The sequence below is a fragment of the Topomyia yanbarensis genome, chromosome 2 (genome assembly GCF_030247195.1).
Source record: "Topomyia yanbarensis strain Yona2022 chromosome 2, ASM3024719v1, whole genome shotgun sequence".
In the NCBI taxonomy this organism is placed as follows: Eukaryota; Metazoa; Arthropoda; class Insecta; order Diptera; family Culicidae; genus Topomyia; species Topomyia yanbarensis.
This window is the reverse complement of record NC_080671.1, coordinates 84297120-84319355: the sequence shown is the minus strand read 5'-3', so window position 1 is coordinate 84319355 and position 22236 is coordinate 84297120. Positions and strand designations below refer to the sequence as shown.

Below are 22236 nucleotides of genomic sequence, written 5' to 3'. Positions count from 1 at the left end.
ATTGCCTTATCAAATTGCATCAAGCAAAAAAGGCTGCAGAAAAGAACCCATTGAGTTGTCTCTTGAAAATTTGGGTAGAAATAGTTTAGAGTCGCCAGACGGCGGTAGAATTTTACACGGACTGCTACCAGAGTGTGCGTACAAACAGTTTGAACGTCGCAAACGAGCAAGTCTAGCTCAGTGGCCAATAATCCACCATCGAAAGAACCCAGCGAATAGGATCAAGCGGATCGTAAACAGTCGTAAAATTGCATACGGGAGAATAACCAGGCAAAACAAGGAATCAAATGAAATCACTCCAGCGCACTTCAGTCAAGGCGAGGCTTCCTCTCTTGAAGCGGTCCCCATTTCACTTAGGGCCAAGTCCACATCAATCGTCCTGGATCTGATCGAAACCAACAAGAACCACTCAAACCATCCATCCCACGTAGGCAAGATCCTCAAAGACAAAAGATTCAATGACTTTACAGAGATCGTAAAACTGGGAAAGTGCAGGTTCAAGATTGATGACGTAAAACAGCTTAAAATGCTAAAGCTGAACCACGTCAATCTCCGCATATACGAATGCAAAAACAAGAACCAAACTATCATTCGTCAGAGGAGTACCGCTAAACTTTGAAGAGGAAGAAATGATAGACAACATCGAAATAGACTTCCCCGTGATTCTCTGATGGAGGGACGTGCTGGTGTCTACTGTCGAGAAATGAGATAGGTAAATACTGTACTGTATTCCAAGTAGAACTCGACTTTGTGCGGGGTAGAATTGGCCCTTCAGCAGAGCTTGTCCGGCAAAAGTTATAAACTTCTGCTCCGGTAGTCAGGCTGCAATCAAGGCCCTTAGCTCACACGAATCACAATCCAAGCTAGTAATCGCATGCCGAACTCAAATCGCAGAACTAAGCATTGTCAACACTATCTACCTTGTCTGGGTGCCCGTGCATTTCGGTATTACTGGAAATGAAAGAGCTGACGAATTGGCTAGGGCAGGTACAGCGATTGACTTCGTTGGGCCTGAGCTCGCCCTGCCAATTTCGACAAGTTGGATAGGAGAACAAAATACGGTCCTGGGCTTCGCCCGAGCATCGCAATTATTGGAGAAATCTAGAAACGTGTCGCCAAACAAAAGCGTTTCTAGAACAACCGTGCCCAGTGATTTCGAAAAATCTTCTACATTTTTCGAAACTCCACTACGGCATGCTGACCAGGGCTTTTAACCGGCCACTGCAAACTTAATCATCACATGGAAACTATTCAGCGCGCTGAGTCATTTTCTTGTGATCTTTGTGAATCAGACTATGGAACATCATATCACCTGATAAGCAACTGCCCAGCAGTAGCGCAATTACGATTTCGGGGTACTGTGACTGAAGCTCAGAGACTAAAGTTTGTTTTAACCAATGTGCTAAAGGACTTTAGGCTTACTCGCAGACGATTTGCACTAGTTGTGAGTTTGATTTACCTTCTGTTTGTTTTTGTGCTGTTATTTTCCCAACCTTCTAATTCTAATTCCTCCCTCTTCCTTCTCCTTACCTTCCGCTCAGGAAATGATGAGAGGACACGCCAAGGTACAAATCCCCGACTACATTAGGGAACGTGCCATTTGAGTCAATTTTTTCTAATTCCTGATACATCGTTGAGATGGACCAATTTTCTACATCCAACTATCCTCGATGAAATATATCTGAACCTTGTGAAACGGACGCAACCGCAAAATACCGTTCAGGTTTTTTGATTCGGAACATTAAGTTTTTTAACTGGTTTATTTCTGTATACACTATTAAGGCGTTTTTACCCTGTTATTTCAGTTTCCATTATTTCTTTTATTTAGAGTTACTATTTCTGATCGCAGGTTTTGATTTTCGCTTGATAGAGCCTTTATGACGTCTTGTAATTTTGCAACCTGCTCTTGATGCCGGTTTTCCAAGTCATCCTTATCCTGAAACAATGTTTAAAATTTAAAGTAAAAAAAAATCAATTTCGCCATACACTCAGTTGTTACACCTACCGCAACGGCTTTCTCCAGCATTAGTTTGGCTTCTCTAGGGGCTACAGTCTTACTGGACAATCCTAGAAGGGCCTCCATTCGGGTGCAAGCTCGCTGCTTCTCGTTCAACAGCTCACGCAACTTGTTCAACTCGTCCAGCAATTCCATATTTTCCTTCATCAGTCTCACACTTTCACCATTGTCTTTCCTGCAATTACTCTTGAGCTTGGCACTCTTCATTAGCTTCTCCAGATGCTCCCTCTGTCGGAGAAACTCATTCTGAACGTCTTCATCTAGGGCGAGTGATTTTTGTAATTCCTTGTTGTCGGAGTACCGGTGGCACATGTCGGTAATGCCTCTTTTCAATTCGTCAGGTTTTTGTATTAATCCGGATACGTTGTAAATTTCTCCACACACCTGTTGGTACTTGTTCTTTGCACTTCGGAATAGATTTCGTTCTTTTCTTAACTCAAGATCAGCTCCATAGTATTTATCACGGAGCTCTTGGAGCTGCAGTGCTAGTTGTTTGTTGCTCTGTTGCAGTTCCTCCAGTTTTTTCTCCATCTCGCTAATCACTTCTTTTTTCTCTTTTATTTCTCGGTCTTTTGGTTCGATTTGACTCTTGAGTTCGTTAATTTTGTGCGTTTGAACTTGTTTGTACTTTTCCAATTCGCCATTCTTTTTGCTTAGCTCGTGCATCTTTTTCTCTCTATCTCTTATCACTGCCTCTCGCTCCGACACCTCTCGCTTCAACTCCTCGATCTCCTTTTGATGTTGTTTGATTGCCAGTTGGAACCGTCCATGCTGGTACTGCAATGTTTCGATGTCTTTGCGATAGTTCTCTGCTTCACGGCTCAACGTGGAGAACTTCTTTTTCAGTACCCCTGCTTCACCTCTCCATTTCATACAGTTTTCTTCTTCTTCTAGTAATTTTTTCTCGTAGTCTAGCTGCAATTCAACTTTTTTCCGATCGTTGTCTACATCGACTTGTTTGCAGTATTCCTGAAATTCCTGTCTTCTACGATCCATCTCCTTCAAAAGACTGTTGATTATTTCTTGCTTTTCGTTGAGATTCTTTTTCTGCTCCGCTTCCAAGGATTCTAGAAACACATTTTTAATTGTTGTATTGACGCACTAGGTACATCAAGAGAATACATACCAATTGTATCCTGTAAACAGCCAGCTGATCGTCGTAGCTTGATTTCGTAGTCCTCTCGCATCTGGTCCATTTGCTGCTTCAGGTTGGTCAATTTATCATACTCCATTATTATCTTTTCGTGAAATTGAGCTTCAAAATCCATCATTTCCTTCTGGTGATCTTCCTTGGCCTGAGCAATACTGGCTGTCATCAGATTACATTCTTCTAGATGTGCCAATCCCATTTCTTCATTCTTTTTCTGTGAATTAAACAATTACTTCAGATGATAACACAAGATCTATCAAATACTTACCTTCAACTCCTCGATTGCTGAGCAGTAGTCCCGGTGTATGTCTCGCATCTGTTCCGAATGAAACGCATCGCCTTGTTGCATCTTATACTGAAACTCCATGATCTGTTGCTGAATTCTTAATTCCAGTGTGGCGATCGTGTCATTTTTGTCCAGCAGATCTTGTCTTGGTATGAGAATATCCGAGCAAAGTCCGAGTTCACGCGCATGCGGAGCCGTTTTACCCTCGTTGTTCAGCATAGTCCAAATCACTAGCGTTCCATCGGAAGCGGCAGTTACCAGTGTACAGTCGTTGTAAGTTATGCAGATTTTTGTAATTTCCGTGTTGAAAAAACGAAAATTGTTACAGTTTCCGTTACTGCTATCCACGTAGTACAGATGACCTTTTTCTGTTCCTACGAACATGATAGTATCTGAGCGTGACATGGCAATGTCCGTGAGGGGAGTTAACTCGGGGATCTTAAATTCTCGAAACTGCAAAAAATGGACATTGTGATACGAAACTTACAAAAACGTTCCGGAGTAAAGACTTACAATGTCCGACTTGAACATCTCTCGGATGAGACCCGTGTTTGTGATGGCATAGACAGAATGGGCGTCACTTGTCAAAGTTAGCGATCTGTAATGAATTCCTTTTTGAACGATCTCTTCCATGCGATCTCCGGTAACTACGTTCCACTTATAGATGGCTCCATCATCTCCACCAGAAGCAAGAATGGCATCGTCCGTGGACCAAGACAAGCTTAATATCTTCCCATTGTGACCTTTGAGAGTTTGAATGACCTCAAATGTGAAGATGCAGATTAAACTGATGATCTTTCCGTGCGCAGCCGCCAACAAGTGACCTTGATTGGAAAATTTCAACTGAGTGCAGCTTGGGAAATTGAATGTTTTAGTAAGCTTCAAATCGTCTAATTGAATCTGCATCACTCGCAAAAGGTCAATAAAACCAACGGCGGCGAAAAGCCCCGAAGGATGAAGTGCAATCACTCCTATTTCGATTTGATATTTTTTAACCAATTCGATCTTCATGGACTGGTAGTTCCATAGACGAATCGTGAGATCATTTGCTAGAATTGAACAAACAGACGTAAGCGATCATACTATTTGGTTGTCGGATTAAAGAGCTCACATGCTGTCATGACGATCGGCTTCCAGGAGCATACCGATAGTCCAATGATTCCGCTGACATGCAAAGGTTCACCTAGATGGCGGAATACCAGTTCGCTAACTTTCAGCGTTTCCGGTACAAAAAGCATCCCAATGTAGATCTGTGAATGTTTCGTAGCGACAACAATCGTATCCTGTTCTGCATTAACGGCCACATTCATGATCTTGTACGTATCTTCGTCATACAGCGATATAGGGATTCGGATGATTGATTTTTTCATGAAGGCATAGTTCGATAACTTTTCAAACACATGCACCGCATTGTGTATCGAATAGAGAAAGCCTTGATCGAACTGCGTCAGACACAAAACGTCATGATTATCTCTCTTCATGCCGGATGCGTCAGCTGAAGACGGCGAAATGTCTCCTTCCACGTCCGCTGTCAAGTCGATCTTTTCCACATCGTCTGCCCTCAACTTTAGTTTTAGATCTCCGGACTCGACAATGATTAATTCAGTTTCTGCCGTTCCTGCAACCAACGAATCCGACGTCAGCCAAGCGATCGAAGTTACCAGCAAGTTATCTCCCTTGACGCTTCCGATTTGACCAAAACCTTTGTCCGTTTTGTTCATGATCTTCAACATGTAGAATCCGCCAACGGCAACGATGGTCGCATCGCTCGGATTACATGACAGATAGTTGGCCTGACCTTGCTGGTTGGAGTTCGATGCTCGTCCGATGATGAGCGATTCGTTCCTATCGAACGAGAAGATCGAAAGGAATGCGTCCGGTTCGACGGACAGAACCGCGATTCCACGCGAGTCGAAGGTGAAACAGATGTTGCCGATTTGGGTGTTTGGGCAGTCGGGAGGTAGTTGGAGAGTTTTGCGTTTCTTCAAGGTGGCAATTTCGTATATATTTATTAGCGATTTGCTGGAAATTTAGATAATATTAAATATTATTGTATTCTGAATTCGCCAGAACATTTATGATTTTCAAGAAATTGTATATAATATTATATATTATAATATATTGTTTTATTTATTTATAGTTCGATGTTGTGGTTAGTCGCCTACGCTACAAACATAATATTCACTCAAGAACATCGGTTCATGGATATCAATAGCAATTAGATATTGCAGGTCAGTTGAATCACAGTTTTGAGAAATAGGAAGCATCCTTGCCCAGTCTATCTTCTGACCTCGCACAAAGCAGAAGCAAAAAAAATCGCTACGCTATAGCATGCTATAGAGTACCTTACAATCTGTAACTGTATTAGTGTGTTCAACGAGTTGTTTTCCTCCACCTGTCCACCTGTAAGTGGAGAAAAACAAATCGAAAATATCTTTATACGGTCGGAATATCTTCATGATGGATCCTAACTATTCAGTATTGTACGTATCCGGAATAAGTTTTACGGCGGCATAGATCATTAAATGTTTAAATTGACTGACAGTTTTATATATGACAGCTGGAGGAAAAAAACCCCCTAATTAGTGTGTGAGAAATGATTTGCATAGAACTCTATAGGCACCAGTGAATCAAGCCAGTTTTTGTTCTATATCAGTGCATAAACGAATTGTATCGTTGCCCCCGGCTGCGGAGTGAAATGAGTTTGCTAAATGAAACAAAAGTGCCCGTGCTACGGGATAACACGATTTCGATCGACTTTAATAAAACTCGTGTTAGCCCCACAGTTCAGGAAGTGGAACAGTTAGTTAAGGTTAAAATGGAGTTTAATCTCACTGAAGTTACGTACATTGAGCTGCAGCACGTTAAAAACTGTGTTTTGACCACGTTTAGAAGTTTAGCACAGGCTGAGAACAAAAAACAACATGCAACACGAGGTCGAATTTAATAACAGATCAAGAATCAAGATCCCCGTGCATATGGAAAACGACATGGTGCACGTGAGTATCCATGATTTGGCCCCGCGCACTAGGGAAGATTACATCAAACGAATCATGTCGCAATATGGAGAAGTAGAATCTATTACGAATGACACCTGGAGAAATTTTTTCACCGGCATTCCCAACGGCGTTTGTATTGTGAGGATGTGAGTGACTAAACCAATGCCTTCTTACATGACTATCGAATGCAAATCACCGAAGGATGGCGTGACCTATAAGCAAACAACGCTAATCACATATACCGGGCAGACCCCAACATGTCAATTCTGTAACCATACAGCCCACTACGGAAAAACATGCGCCGAAGCAACTAGTCAAAACTCATCTACTACAGCCAACTCTAACAAGCAGCCACCGACACCTTCAGATAAACCAAAAACAACGCTCCAATTAACTAATCAGGCAGGTACAACGACCACGACAACCGTTCCCAAACCAACAAGTAGCATCACCAATATAGAAGCAAATACCGATGAAGACGGATTTACAACAGCGACCCGTAAGAACAAGAAACAAATAAGAACCTCTGATCGTGAACAACAAGAAAGCTGTACCGATGATGACATGGACGGGAACGATAATGCGAGAGAAGGCAGACTGAATGACCCCCAAGCGGCTTCACCGCCAAGAAAAAGGATCTCAACACGCAGCAGCAAACTGCGTCAACAAGATCTGGCAGATGGACATTCCTAATTCCTTTTTTTACTTATTGTAAAAAAATTAAAAGACCCACGGCTCAGTTGTGCTGACGCATTGAGCCGTTTCAAATAAAGCTTTAGATTAAAAAAAGCATCCTTGCTCTAGGGATCAGTATCTCTTAAATGGTCATATTAGAGGTCAAACTTCCTCAGTGATGGATTCTTGATACACCCGAAAAGTGGACATTTTTCGCAATAAATTTTTCAACTTTTAATCACAGAGAACAGACATCCATGATCGAACAAAAATATTTAAAAAACGTGTGTTAACATTTGAATTAATATACGATAAGCACTAGCGCCGCCACATCTACTTATCTCAATTATCCGTCAAATCCATTCGGGAACCGGTTTCAAATCCTGAATGGATTCAGTATGGAATCTTACTCAAAGAAAACAACCGATTCCGACTTTATCGGTTGATGCATTTGAGCTGGAATTCATACTGGAACCACTCTGAAGCCCGAACCGGTTCCGGACTGGTTTGACTGGGTAGAGGAATAACCGCTGTCAATTCAATCGAACTCAGCCACAAAAAACATGACGACAGTAGCGCACCTGGTTTAGATATCCCAACAACCGTTAGGGATTTTTACACAAGTTGAATGCTGAAGATGGACGTCTGTTCTCTGTGTTTTAATTCTCAGTGTTGGTGGTTCGTGAACGTAGGTTGGTGAGAAACGTGAAATTATTAAATTGGAAGCCAAATCGAGGAATTGGGCAATTTATTCATAAGATATACACTTTTTTATATTTTGGTTATTCGACATGGTCGTCATATTGAAGCTATACATTTCTACCAAAAAATTCTCCATTTTCTTTTTGTTTGGCTTTGGATTGCGTAATTTCGTTTTGTTTCACTGGATCATGTTTGTGGGTTGCCAACAGTGAGGGTATAATGATGAAGGATATTTGCTTAAAATTTCTGTTCTTTAGGTGTGTTGAGAATCGATTATTTACCTCGAATATGAGCATTTATCGCACCTCCGGGTGGCCGGTTACCCAGAGACTCCCAAAATCTTGAATCGCGCGTGAACTACAGTACAATTTCGAATCGCTATCATTACTAACAATCTTCCTCCTCCCGTGACACTTGTGGTCTGCGCAGTAGCATATACGGCCTCTAGTAAAAGCAGTGTAGTGTCGGACTAACATTCCTTTCTTTTCCTACAGCGATCTTCGTTCGGGCCTGGTTGCACAAGCTCAAGCTCATAAGAAGCGCCCTTGCTCTAGGTTAAATCACAAGAAACAACTCAGAAGCTGCCGTTCTAGTAAGGCTTCTGACAGAGTAAATGCGAGGAACCTGAAGTAAGAAGGCACTTAATTACTGTGTTCAATGTGCCCGGGTAATCGAAAGCTCTGCATTGTACGGAAAAAGTTTTCCTAATAGACCTTTCTCGTCGGACCTAACCCCCATTTTTTTAATTTTTAAACGAAAGATATCATCTTTATATGAACATCTCCGTTGGAAATACATTTTTAGGAGCTTTCCTGATTTTTTAATGATTTTTACAAATACTGAAATTGCAAGAATGTTGAATATATTTTTCACCATTGCAAGAATGGTGTAACTCGAAATATCTGTTTCGGCAGCACTGTTTTACCATTTTTCGATTAGGTAAATGGCAACACTGCAAATGAAGTGGTAAATTTTGATACCTGGTTCACTCGCGATTGTAAACAAACAGAGTGAACGTCTATGCTGTCAAAGTATATAATATCCAATCCACGAATTAAAATAGCTTGCTCGCCTTTTCTCGTCTCGAAATTTTGTTCCGGATGTATGTTTGCAGAGAGAATCCGTCTTCAACGATGGCCTGCTGCTACCAGGAAATCACTGTTCAGAGGAGGTATTTTATCGTGGAGGATAAACATTGCGCCAGCATACGAGTAAAAATTTTCGCAGGTGGCAACTACATTTGACCCCAAAGTATACGTCTGGGAGAAAGCCACCTGCGAAGTCGAATCCGCGGCATAGCTTTCGTCCAATGCTGACATGGTTAAAGTAGCTGACAATAGTTACCGTTCGGAAATTAGGTGGTAACGTAGGTGACGATTTGCTACTGGGTATGAAATCTACAATTAAAACAGGTAAGTTTTGCTATTGTCTCAATTTTATTCTAGTTCTTGGAACTAGAGTAAGAAAAGTTGTCAAGCAGCGTATAGTTTGTGCGTTTGGTTCGTATGGACACATGTTAAAGAACACAAAGTTCTCCTGCAGTAGTGATCGTACTGATTTCGTTTTTGGAATCGAGTCTTTCAAGGTTCGCTCAAAAATGTCATTTTTATACGGATTTTTCAAAAATGAGAGCGAAATCAGTATAAATGTTTATTCGTTGTAATGATATGTGACCTATTTTTTTTCTTTCGAACTGCAGTGCTAATTGCATGATGGCGCACTTCATTCTGTCTGTTCGTCGACGAACGTCCATCCGTCTAATCACGAGCTCTTCGATACACAGACTAGCAGGTTTCTGAGTTGCGTCCGCCGCCAGGGAATGACTCGCCGGTCGACGGCCCGCCAAAAACCACAACCTGTCGGTGATGCTAGCGACTATTCCTCCCCAATCAGCCTGAGCTGACACTATCAATAGAGGCCATGCAGTCGGTCCTGACGGAACATGCATTTGATGCGGCATACCTACTGGGAAGCGCTTTGCGGGATATTTCCACCGACTGCTTCTTGACGGACCATTTAATCGGTAAACACGCGGCTCATAGGGATGATTTTCACTGCTTCATGGAGTGCTGATGGTTGCAACACAAGGGTTGAATGAGGTGTAAACTGATACCCACAAATTATCAGCTGTTTCTTGTTTTTTTTTGTTTTTCGGAAAAACTTTTCGAGGCATCCTATTTATACATGTATTTTACCAAATTACTTCTATACAGTAGGTTACTTCTATACAGTAGGTAGGTTGTTCTAAAATAATGTTTTTGGAGAAAATCAATCAATAAACTAATAAAATGGCTATGTATCCATCCCTCAATCTGAAGTAACAAAATGAAATGATCAACGAACAAAGGGTTGCAAAAGACAACCATCTCAATGCGGATTATTGGATCATTCGGATCGAATTATTAAACTGCGTCCACCTCAAGCATACTTTCAGCATGCTCTGAATTTTTGTCCCATACAACCAATAATGTCTGCATACGGCATATATTGCCCTGGTGTAATAGATGCCAAACTAACAAAACTATCCTACATGAGAAGCGAGATATTTAGATTAATTGTTGCAGCGTTTTGCTCTATTTACAGCGTATATCCTCTATTGTTTGCAAGTATGTTAAACACTGCGGAACACTGTATATACTCTTGTGTACAAAGGCCTGAAGGTTGGCGCATGGGGGCGACAGAATAACATTAGTGAGATTTAAAAAGCGAATGTATTGAAATTAAAAAGTTCTTTGAAGCAGTACGTACAAGTATAAATACCATTGATCAAGTTTTTTGAAAATTATTAAGCTTAATCTATGCGAATGTCGTATATGGTACCGGAGTTATCCTTATGCCGTTCTCACACGACCTCAAAACTAAGTCAAGTGACTTAACAGGTCTCAGTTCATAGATTTTGACAGTAGTTGGATGTAGAACGTGGTTCAGTTCCACCTTAAACAAAAAAGGATAGTAGCAGTTATCAGGACGAGATGATAGAAGCGCAGTACTGGTTATGCGACTCGTCGTCGTCATCGGTTTATTTTTGTGGTGACAGTAATGAGGGTATCAGGTATCGACAAGTATTGCTGTTTCAGCTACTCCTACCATATGTAGAACATCTGCTTCCACTGATGGAGGAAGATTCCCTGGAACCGCTTTTCATCCGTGTGTGAATTGAATTCGTCTTAAATAAAAAAAAACAAATTTCGTCGAAAGATATCGTACCATTCGTGTCGGAGTCTGCACCTGTGCCCGAATGATGCATCGATTTGCTCGTTCAAGCATAAATTGCTGTCCATCGGTCCCAGCTCCGTATACGACGGGCTCAGTATCCATTGGACAATCTCCAGGATATGCGTTGAACGAAGATCGATTGTTTGCATTCAAACGAGCTGCGTTCTGATTAAACTTCTTCTCCGAGAGCGTTGTGTTGCAAAACCATTGTACGGTGCTTTGTACGACAGGCCGTCTAATAAAAGCAAAGGATCTGAACTAGCCTGATGATGTAGGTTAGGACAGCAGTTATTGTATGAACGAGATTTCTGCTGGCCATATTTTCGTTGCGTCTATATTTTTTCCTACTGAGGACGCATCCGTGGCCAGATTGACGGTGGCCCAGTCGTTGTATGCGGAATATTTCATGTTAATAAACATCGCCGAAGTAAAAATTTATGAATAACTAGTTTCACTTTTGGAACGCAGCAGTTAGCGACATCTTGTTTTTCCCTGCTTTCGGTGAACATTCATTCAAATCAAACAATGGTTTTTGACAGGTTTAAATGAACATATATGGTATGTTCCCCACTTGAAATTCATCCAAATGGTGTAGATATATGGGGAAACGAGGTAAGATAAGTCATGAGAATGTGGGGTGTAATGGGCAGTTTGCAGCATTTTCGATTTTTTCAATAGTTAGAGTCTCCAAACCATCGCGACAATACGCAGAATCGATTCAGGAGTAAAAATGGAACCATTTCCGCGAATAAAAATTTTTGACAAGAAAGGTCTATTATAAACAAGGTCATGTCTTGAAGTACAGCTTACTAGCACACGAGAGCCTTTTGATCATTTTAAGAGCGGCGAGCAGTGATGCCACAAGTACAGATTTATCTAGAGAGGTACAGATTTTTGAAGTGTTTTTGGTAGAGATTCTGTACGGTGCGGATTACAGATTTTTTTTTTAAGTACAGATTGGTACAGATTTTTTAATATGACAGAAAAGTAAAATAATTTAACACTGCGATGCATCACAGTGAATAGCAGAAAAACGTTGAGCTAGGCTGCTGACAGAATGAGGGCGAGTAGATGAGGTAGACCTGGTAGGTACTGACTGAGCTTGAACTGAAGCTAACATTAGAAGGCGATATGCGAGAAACCTGCTTCTAGCAAAATCGTCCCTTTTTCCCCCTTTCAGAGTGAAAGCCGAGCGGATCTACTCGGAGTGTCTACGTATACTTTGACATGCTCCATTTGATTTGCTGCAAGCAGGTTTCTCGCATCCTAATGTATGGTAATACCCAGCTTCTCGCCGCCACTCTGTCAGCGACATTAGGTTGCAAACAAAGTGGCGGCGAGAATTTGAGCTGGAGCTGATATTGACATTTCCCAGTCGAACTCCGGAATTCTGACTGGTTTCTTGCGGAATTCCAGTTCAAATATAACAACCGATTCCCGAGTCAGAATTTCTGGTTTGGTTTCCTCGAATGAAAAATCAGTATAAGAAAAATGATTTTTTAAAACAACTTTGTTATTTTGGGTACAGAATCCGGTACAGATTTTACTAGAGAAAAGTACAGATAGAAAAGATTTCTCGACTCCTGGTACAGATTTAATTCTGGCAACACTGGCGGCGAGGTTTAGTGTACAAGCTTGTAGCAACTCAAATGTTCTAAATAAGTAACTTGTTAAATTCTAAGACAAGACGTGACAATCGGCTTCTTATTTTTCATTCGACATTCTTCTTTTCGCAGATTTCCACCCAACTGAAATCTTCCGAACAGTGTTGCTATTTTTAAAATGAAAATGGATTCTTGTTAATTTATTTTATGCCTGCAATATATTGTATCTTGAATCCATTATATTATTAAGGGCGCCGTTTTTCTATGTCATGGGTGTTTAGTAAGGTTTAATGAAACCATTTTCTGACAAATTTTAGATTCATTTATTCATTTTTACTGTTCTAACGATAATAATATTATTTGTCAAAAGTAATTACATTATTTTTCTATCAATATAGCAACACTGCCAAACATCATTTAGCCATCCCTGCAGTAACATTGCGTACGGTGCAAAAAGTCAGAATCAACCAATCAGGAGCTGGAACATTCTGACGTAAAATTGGAACAAAAACGACCCTCTCTATTGTCATGTCTTGTCTTAGGTTAAATTGGGGACGGGAATAGCGTAGTTGGTAAATCGATTGCCTTGTACGCAGCTAACCCCGCACATAGGATTAGAGATTTTTCCAAAAGAGATTTCTCTATTCCGAAAAGAGGCGAATGACCCTAAGGTTAAAACCTCTATAATCAAAAAAAGCTTGTTGAACACTTATTTCCCACAAGGCAAACAATTACAATGATTATGTTTTTGGCAAGAAAAAGCTGCGATTTCACTTGCAGAAAAGTGGGCAGCGAAAGGATAATAGAGAACAATTGCGTCGTGAGCAGACCATTAGTAATACCCTGGGAGGGAGAAACAGACACTACGCACGAAGTGTAAATAATAGCACTTGTCAAGAAGCAAGAAAACTTTCGACAGCCAAAATCAATCAAGGTGGGCGACGCATAAATGAGCAAATTTCTTTTTGCGTGTCATTGATGCAAGCGTGTTACCGGCACATGACTTCAATCGTGTGATGGAAAGGATCTTGGGACAGTATAAAATCAGTGAAAGTTTTTTTTCCCGGGTGCTTTACATTGATTTGAAGATAAAGTCAGCCGACAGTTTGCTTCCAGTACTCGAGTGAAATGGGACAAATTTCGGAACGATGTGTCTAATCTTATACTTTTAAAATAGGATTTTTGTGCCGTTCTTCTCCTTCATTTTACCACGGTTTCCTAAAAAATTGCTTAAACTGAATATTAAAAACCGATACAACATTAAATTCAATCTGAAAAATAGAATTTAATTTTATAAAAATTTAACTAACAGAATCCTTGAATAAGGAAACTCGTCGGTAGAGGCATGTTTATCTGATTTGTGAAATGTTGACCAATGCATAGGTATTTGATAGGTAGATATATATATATATATATATATATATATATATATATATATATATATATATATATATATATATATATATATATATATATATATATATATATATATATATATATATATATATATATATATATATATATATATATATATATATATATATATATATATATATATATATATATATATATATATATATATATATATATATATATATATATATATATATATATATATATATATATATATATATATATATATATATATATATATATATATATATATATATATATATATATATATATATATATATATATATATATATATATATATATATATATATATATATATATATATATATATATATAGGTACGGCTGCAGCCTTGGAACGTAAATATCCATATAATGAAATAAACGACAAAACGTTTGATATAACATGTTTTCGTTTTTATATTTCCCCTTTATTTACTACTGAAAAATATTGCCATCCTAAATAAAGCACAGAAAACTGTTTCCACCTTTCTTTTTACATCATCAAACAATTTTAACCGTCGAACTGTCAAATTTAGCCAAGGTTATTTTGCAAATAACTTTCGAAGTGTAAGATTTTAACTAATAGATAGAAATGGAATTTTTTCATGATTCTGATCATCAGATTAAGCTGCATGAGCACCCGAACATTAAAAATATTATGTCGATGTCAAACTTCACGTCGAAGTAACTTGCCAATTTTTTTCGAAACTTTGTTTATATTTATTAGCATGCATCTAAGCCGTTGATGATTTTCATTTTCGCAGTATACTCTCAAAAGAAACTTTAAACTGGAGAACCATCAAATCTGACTAGCAAGGTGTCACTCATTCTAAAATTGTTAAATCAGTCACAAATTTTTAAAACTTTCTTCGCACGATTTACACCATTATTACTTGTCTTTACTATAGATATGAAAATAGCTTTTATGACATGTTTTAAATAGAAAGATGATATAAATTATTTTAAATCAAAAAGTATTTTTGAATTACCAAAAAACGTGCACTTCACAGCATATGTTTTGATTCCATATTCCCATTTCTTGGAGTAGAGAACATTTACAACGTCGTCACATTTCCATAACTGGTTTTATAACAAGCATAAAATATATTTTAGGCGTAGTTCATTGAGCTTAAAATGTAAATATTATTTGAAATTTTCATATAAAATTAGCGTTTATTTTACATTATAGCAAGATCGCAATATTGTCTTAAAACGATGCTCGAAACTTTTGAACGCATCTAAATTCTTATTCATCATTGAATACATAGAAATACAATTTATTTGATTGTGGCAGCACGGATTACCGAAAAATCTATCTGGCTAATTTCAAAATGGCATTAAAATCACAAAAAAACTTTAATAATATTTACTGCTACACCCAATCTAGACAAAAATCAAGGAAATTCATCGTTCGGAAACATTTTCAAGCAAGCATATGATAACAATACTCTCATTTCCTCGATGAACACTTTTTTGTGGCTCGGAGTGACAGTTTCGTTCTGGCTGGCTATGACATTCACATTTATTAGGCAATCCATTAGACGTTTGTTTGACAATTCAGCGGTGGGTTCTGTCAACAAGTCTACTCCTGCGAACAGAAAAACTCGTCCGACAAATAACTTTGTTAGTCCGATTCGTTTGATGTTGGATCGAGTCAACGATATTGTCGGACGTCGCACCCCTCGGAGTAACGTCAGAATAAGTAAACAAGAAATAATCAGCTGATCAGAAACGTCTCATGGATTGCCTAATTGAGTCTGTTTCTCCCTCCCAGGTAATACCCAAAGAGAATAGTGAAAGAGACGAAGAGTGAAAATCAGTCAAAACGGCAACACTCCCTTTATGATGATTTCAACACTAGAATTTTGGCAACCGCTTCCACAGACAGCACTTTACATGACTCCTATTATATTTTGAAAACAAACCGTATGTCGATCGTTGGATTTGTTTATCAAACGATGCGCATTTCGAAACAAAGAGATGAAATAATTCTAAAGCTTGTTTTTACTCATACATATATTCTAGAATGCACCTCACAATCACGATTGAACCAAATTCTGACGAAAATTGAAATTTATTTTTTAATAGATGTACAATACTTATCTCCTCCAACTCAGGCATGAGTAATGTTTATTTACATTGCACGATTGGTCTGCTCAATAAGGTATTTTTGGCTTCACACTATTCGTCTCTTTCCCTATTCTCTTTGGTAATACCTAAATATTTTTATATGTGTCATTTGTAGTATTACCACAGATAACAGACGAAATTTCTTCAAAAACCCGTGTAAACTTTCAAATTGATAAACGTTGGAAATCCGTGTTTCACTATTGCCATCTGCGTAACTGTTTGCTACACGTGTTTGACAGCTGCACTCTAACTGCATTGTATCGATCACTGCGCCATCTACAAACGTTTGCCAAACGTGTTTTAGACGTCTGATTTATTCGGAATTTCAGTAGCGGGTATTTACACACGATTCAAATCGAGCCTAATCGTCTGTTATCTGTGGTATTACTCTGTTCGAGCTCAGTCAATTAGCGTTGACCCAGCAAAGACTTTTGCGCTGTGATGGATAATGGCAGACTTGTTCACCTTTCGTGTTGGAGAGTCTGTTCTGTTATTCCGGATAAGAGATGGATGATTCCGTCTTCCCTTCCCCTTGAACTTTCCTCGTCTTCGTTGAGTGATACATTTCTTTCATTGTCAGCCTCAGGAATTGTAATTCTCACTCACTCACGCGAGAGGCAGCTTATCCGATGTTCAACTAAGATTCGGGATAAGATGAGTCGCAAAATTCTCCGTCTCCACAAATAGCGCGGGAATATATTTTCCGATAAAATTTTTCAGATTTTTTCCTTCTCACCGGAGAAGGTGATAAAATTTTAATTCCGTAGAAATCAATAAAAGTGCCAAAATATACACTTCATTTCAACGAAAACCTTGTTTTGTCGTGTTTTTGAATAGTACCAGCAAAGCAGCGAGCGCAAAAAAGATACCATGATAAATTCATTAGCTCATTCTCCGGCAGTGTTATTTATCCGGAGAAATAATGCGTTGTATTTATCCGGAGAAGTTGTGTGAGTGTCAATGACTTTTCGTGTGAAAATGTGAGTTTTTATTGTCAGAGTGGTAAATTATCCGGACTCATTTACTTATATGAGTGATAAATGCAATGCCTGGTCATTCTCATCTGTGATTCCCCAAATTGCAATGGCGCCGTAACGTAAAACGTCAAGTCCCTTGCCTTAAAACGATTTCACAGAGGACTGGATTTTCGTGCTAATGCTTACCCGGATAGATCAGGTAGTCGATCTTCGGCCCGAAGAAAATCCTTTAAAAATTATTCAAATTGCAAGGGACCCGACCAAACGATTTTCTGTTATAACCGAAATAACGAATGTGAGATATAACAAGGTTCGCGTTTTATTGTCTAACCGGAAGCAAGCAAGCCCGCTTGCTAACGATGAACTCTACACAAGAGTATCGCGTATATATCCCTTCATGTGATGTGGAGATTGACAGCGTGATCACTGACACGAGTTTGAACGTAGGTGTTGTGTTAAAGCACCAAGTTGGATATTTCAAGAATTCAACCGGCAAGATAATCGAATGCTGGTGATTGTGTTCGGTATCATTCGAACAGAATAAAGAGGTTTATCTCCGATCAGATTACTTTTATGTAACTTTGGCCAGATCTGTACTGCCAAATCATGGTTCGTATACATGTTCTCCTTGTTGTATCAAGGGTCAGTTGGCAATACGGTACAGTATTGGTCGTCGAGACCATGCATTTAATACAGAAGGCGAGAACCGATGAAAACCTGCGAGGGTGGCGACAAGCAACCCCTTCGAAGACTGCAAGGCTGGCGACAAGCAGCAATGGACCTAGTGGAGTGGAGACGGCTTCTGCATACAGCAAGAGACAATAAGACTCTATCCTGAACGGTAAGGTAAGTAAGCGAGAACCTATGAGCGAAATTAGAAGGTGAGGTCATACAACAAGAATCTCTTTGTGGAAGCACATCGATCAGCGAGCGACTTCTCCGTCCTGAACGCCGATGAGTTGACAGAAACGCTGGCAGGAGCATGCTACTCAACCATGCCAAGAGAACTAGAGCCAATGAACAGACGGCTTCTAACGTACTGGAGCAACGAGGAGCTCAGCACCCTCAGCTCTGGTTGCCTTAGAGCTACGCTAATAAAGCTAGCACCGAAACGGACAGAGGGACCGATATATAGTATCCCGCATTGCAAGGACCACACAAAAACGTGAAATAAAGCGAAGAAAATCGACTTGCTTTCGAGAGTCGTGTGAAGTAGCTGAGACCAGAATATGAATGAGCAATGACATTACTTTCTGAAACAGAATATGAATGAATGCTCAGATAATGTAGTAATTATTTTAAAATAACCTTTTATTGTAACAAGTTAAACTTGCTTCTGTTTACCTTGGTGCGAGTATATTACCTGTTTATCCGCAAAGGTATAAACTGTTGACTGGTATATTTTCTGCTAAATTGGTGATCTGAAGGCTTGAATATTACTCGCTCATTGCAACTAACGTGTTTTTTTTTTTCAAATATATCTCACTATTCTGAGCAGGTGTGGCGAGCAATATTTGTTCCACCATTCAACCATGCTTACCACCTCCATGCTGAAGACGTTGGTAAACTAACCCTTCCAAAACTTTATAGTTACATGCTTGTAGTATTTTTAAAACTACATCAAAATTGTATATGTAACCAAATTAAATAACTTACTTTTCGGCATTTCTCTCAGACACCGCTATGAATTTTCGATCCGGACTGATAACGATCCGCTCAGGACGGTAATTTTCGGGAAATCTGTAATTACAGAACTAAAAATTATACAATTTTGGCTAACTTGAAAATCCATCAATAGCACCTTAGGAATTTCTGTTTGTTTGTGGTGTAGTCATGAATGGCTAATACTCCTGCGACGGGATAGATGATTTCTTGCTTCACAGTGAAATGCACATTGCCAAGGATGTCGGTTCGCAGACCAAACACATTTTTTGGCACAATCGAGATTGCTTTAGTTCTAGCTTCCTTTTCCATTTTATTCTCCTATCAAGCTTTTTAAACCAAGTTCACTAATTTGCACAAGATGCAACTTTTCACAGCCAATCTATCGATTAGCGGACCGGGTAGCAAACTGAAATCAGGCCATCGAAATAAACAAACTAATAGAATCCGTGGTAACGAATTCCGATACTCACTGGCAGCGTTCCGATGCACAAAAGGATGATTCTGAAAACAGATGCAACAGGTCTTTTCCGATGTCATTGAGAGAACGTGAGCTTGTAAAAGAGAAGACTAACAGGCGCCTACTTGTAGTGGATGTTGAATTTTATTGATATTTTAAAAGTTGTCGAAAGCATTTACAATAAGTATGAGATGATTTTTATCCCTAACGTAATTCCTGTACATGTCTATTCAGTACCCATTGACCCTAACCAAACTGACGTTACAGAGTTCAGTACGATTGACAATTATTACGCTTCTTGCTTTAGGCTAGGCAATGGAATTAGGGTCCCTATTCACGTCAATTGGCTCTTTTTAGCCAAAGGGAAACTGAACCAGGCTCCCACCCTAACTGATGTCTAAATTTATGAACTGAGCGGTTTAGGTTGAAACCTGAATCAGTTTCGGAGTCAACTCAAAACGGCATTACTGATTAGAAGGAAATTTCTTTTTAGTCACTGGGTGACGCGTCTCTGGGTGTAGTGGCTACATTTAGAAGAAAACAATTATGTTCAGGGAATAAACCCCTATAAAACACTCGTTAGTCTATAGGCTAGTTCATTATGATTATCTTACACTAACTTAGGCTTTTCCCAGTGGAATGATGAAGCTTATGCTGTCTGCGAAGTCACCCCAATCGGTACGTTTCAGTTGGAACGTAGCAACCCACGAGGCGATTACCACCAGCCAAATAAGAGATCCGATGCCGGAGAATATCACATCTGTAAAGACGAGGTAAAGTGCTTGCATTGATTTTTTTATTGTTATGCTTAGTTGGATGGTAATTACATTTCTTTATTTCCTTTTGTTCGTCGTAGGCTGGCTTCCGGAATGCCTCACTAAAGAACCAACAGGTATTGATTGCCCACACAAACGGTAGCAACGCGAATCCGACTGCAAGGGAAAATCAGTAATGATGACTAATTTAGTTGGATAGCAGTAGGGGCCACTTACCTTTGAAATACCATTTGCAAAGGTATAACTTCCGCTCGTTCGGAACTCTTGTCAGATCCATGTTGATTTTATTGTTACAGCGATTAATTACAAATAGGATTAAAAATCCAATAGACGATCTAAAACCATCTAACTTTATCGAATCTGTAGACGAAGCAAAACAAAACATCAATAGTAATTCTTCAAAAGGGCTAATGAGACTTTTGTAAACAAACTTATTTCGCTCATTTTTCCGCTACAGAGTTGAGTTTTATGAAAAATACACATGAATCAACATCTTTGCCCTTGGTAGAATCAATTTCAAATGTTTTCTGTGTTGAAATGATAACAAATTAAGAGAAATCAGCAAAACAAAAGTTTGTTTACAAATCTTATTAGCCCTATTCAAATGTTGATATGGACATTAGTTTGACTTGACATCCGAAGTTTCGTAACAAATGTAACGCCTGTAACGTGAGTGTTGGTTGGATAGTTTTGGATAGCTTGTCCTCAAACCACACAGACGTAGCGGCAAAAACGAGAACGAAGGTAGTGAAACAATTGGTGGATATAAAAATACAGAGATCTCGCTAAAGTAGCTGAGATGAATATTTATACCGTCCACACAACTCTTCAATTACTTCAGCGCTATCCAAGCGAAATGCATGAAACTGGACAATGGTGATGTTTTTTTTTAAATTCAGCCATTTTTTACACATTTTCACAAGCTTATCGAGCGGTTAAGCGGAATATGGCTTAATTAAAAAACTATAAATATTTTCAAATTCAATGTTCAAAAGAACGTAAAATCTTAGATATACGTAAATGATATAAAAATCAATATGAATTTATTTCGGTAAAAATACAATTTACATTTAGAATAAAAAATTAAAGTGTTGTGCACTGGACACGACCACGATGACATTTAAATGCAGTTATTTTCACGAGCGTGCGATATAATTCGCTAATGATCTAAATATTAATTGCTTTTACAATAGAATACTGATATGGTACAGAAAATGAATGAAGTTTGTTTTTACGTATCGGATGGAGTATATATCATTTAATATCATCAATTAAATGCGAATTTATAACTGTGTAAACCTTTCATAGATTCATAGATAGTGGAGCAAAGCATTTTTAAAGTCAAAATCCGTTTATTCGATATTATTGCCAACATATGTAGTTCGGAATTTTACTTCTACTGTCACAAATTTGTTAATAAAGCCTCTTATACTCTGTGTCAAGTATTTGATAAAGATGTTGATTAATATTTGTCGAAGCTCCAGCAAGTTTCTGGCAGAGTTGATCTTTGACAAAATAACGACAGATAAAGTAGTGATAAGTGAATTACAGAAAATACACAAGAAACTTATAAACGGGCGCCGGAAGTCCAGCGTCACGCTGCTCGCTCGATTGATGAGCGACGAATGAGGTACAAAAATTACATGTGAGACTTGCAGCATATCGAATTAGTTACACTCTAAATTAATACATTTCCAAAAATATTTTCCGGGAAATGGTATTCGGACAACTGGTACATTACGGGAAGCGGTTTTCCGAGAAATAGCACATTCCGGGAAGCAGTGTATCCGGGCAATGGTATTCCTGGAGACGCTATTGCGGGAAATGACGTACAATCGCACGTCAAGTTAAAGGTCATAGAGAACCTTAATATGTCCTAGGGGCAATTCAAACTATTCGGCGAGTTTGGGAGCGTCAGAGCATGCGAAGCAGGAGTGAACGACTTCACGTCACGAGAATGTCGCCCTCTGTCCTCGATATTCTGTTAGGCAGAATTAGCCTGTGCAAGTCGACCAATAAGTTGACAAAAAAATAACATTTACTGTGAGCAGTGTTTACCAACACTGTCATTTCGCGGTGAAGCAATGTTGGTAAACACAGCTAAGAATAACTACACATTCAATTCGGCTCGATAATTTCCCAACAGCTGTGTAGTTAGCAAATTTAGA

General features: G+C 39.0%; 2 protein-coding genes across 3 annotated transcripts; both read right to left on the bottom strand.

The window, feature by feature from the left end:
• Positions 1 to 1781: 1781 nt before the first annotated feature.
• On the bottom strand, positions 1782 to 19388 carry LOC131678685 (cilia- and flagella-associated protein 57). The gene is made up of 9 exons (XM_058958931.1): positions 19306 to 19388; positions 18972 to 19241; positions 18827 to 18910; positions 4565 to 5475; positions 3967 to 4502; positions 3436 to 3906; positions 3144 to 3381; positions 2006 to 3084; positions 1782 to 1936 (listed from the first exon to the last, which is right to left on the bottom strand). Exons 2-9 carry the CDS (start codon positions 19142 to 19144, stop codon positions 1802 to 1804), a joined length of 3627 nt encoding a protein of 1208 aa, XP_058814914.1. The 5' UTR covers positions 19145 to 19241; positions 19306 to 19388; the 3' UTR covers positions 1782 to 1801.
• On the bottom strand, positions 19313 to 20523 carry LOC131678686 (gamma-secretase subunit pen-2). Of its 2 annotated transcripts, none has more exons than XM_058958933.1 (5): positions 20500 to 20523; positions 20285 to 20428; positions 20120 to 20224; positions 19913 to 20052; positions 19313 to 19402 (listed from the first exon to the last, which is right to left on the bottom strand). In XM_058958933.1, exons 1-4 carry the CDS (start codon positions 20510 to 20512, stop codon positions 19913 to 19915), a joined length of 402 nt encoding a protein of 133 aa, XP_058814916.1. In that variant the 5' UTR covers positions 20513 to 20523; the 3' UTR covers positions 19313 to 19402. The 2 variants fall into 2 exon arrangements, with proteins under 2 accessions (XP_058814916.1, XP_058814915.1); XM_058958932.1 differs by lacking the exon at positions 19313 to 19402 and adding an exon at positions 19415 to 19857.
• Between the last annotated feature and the right edge of the window lie 1713 nt (positions 20524 to 22236).

Excerpts from the sequence above, each read along its gene's own strand:
- LOC131678685 (XM_058958931.1), bottom strand. The coding sequence starts at position 19,144 with ATGGAAAAGGAAGCTAGAACTAAAGCAATCTCGATTGTGCCAAAAAAT. Across the intron at positions 18,911-18,971 it reads AACAAACAGAAATTCCTAAG|ATTTCCCGAAAATTACCGTC; the intron begins GTGCTATTGATG and ends CTGTAATTACAG. Across the intron at positions 3,907-3,966 it reads AGATGTTCAAGTCGGACATT|TTTCGAGAATTTAAGATCCC; the intron begins GTAAGTCTTTAC and ends CATTTTTTGCAG.
- LOC131678686 (XM_058958933.1), bottom strand. Across the intron at positions 20,225-20,284 it reads TTGCAAATGGTATTTCAAAG|TCGGATTCGCGTTGCTACCG; the intron begins GTAAGTGGCCCC and ends TTTCCCTTGCAG. Across the intron at positions 20,053-20,119 it reads ACAAAAGGAAATAAAGAAAT|ATGTGATATTCTCCGGCATC; the intron begins GTAATTACCATC and ends TCGTCTTTACAG.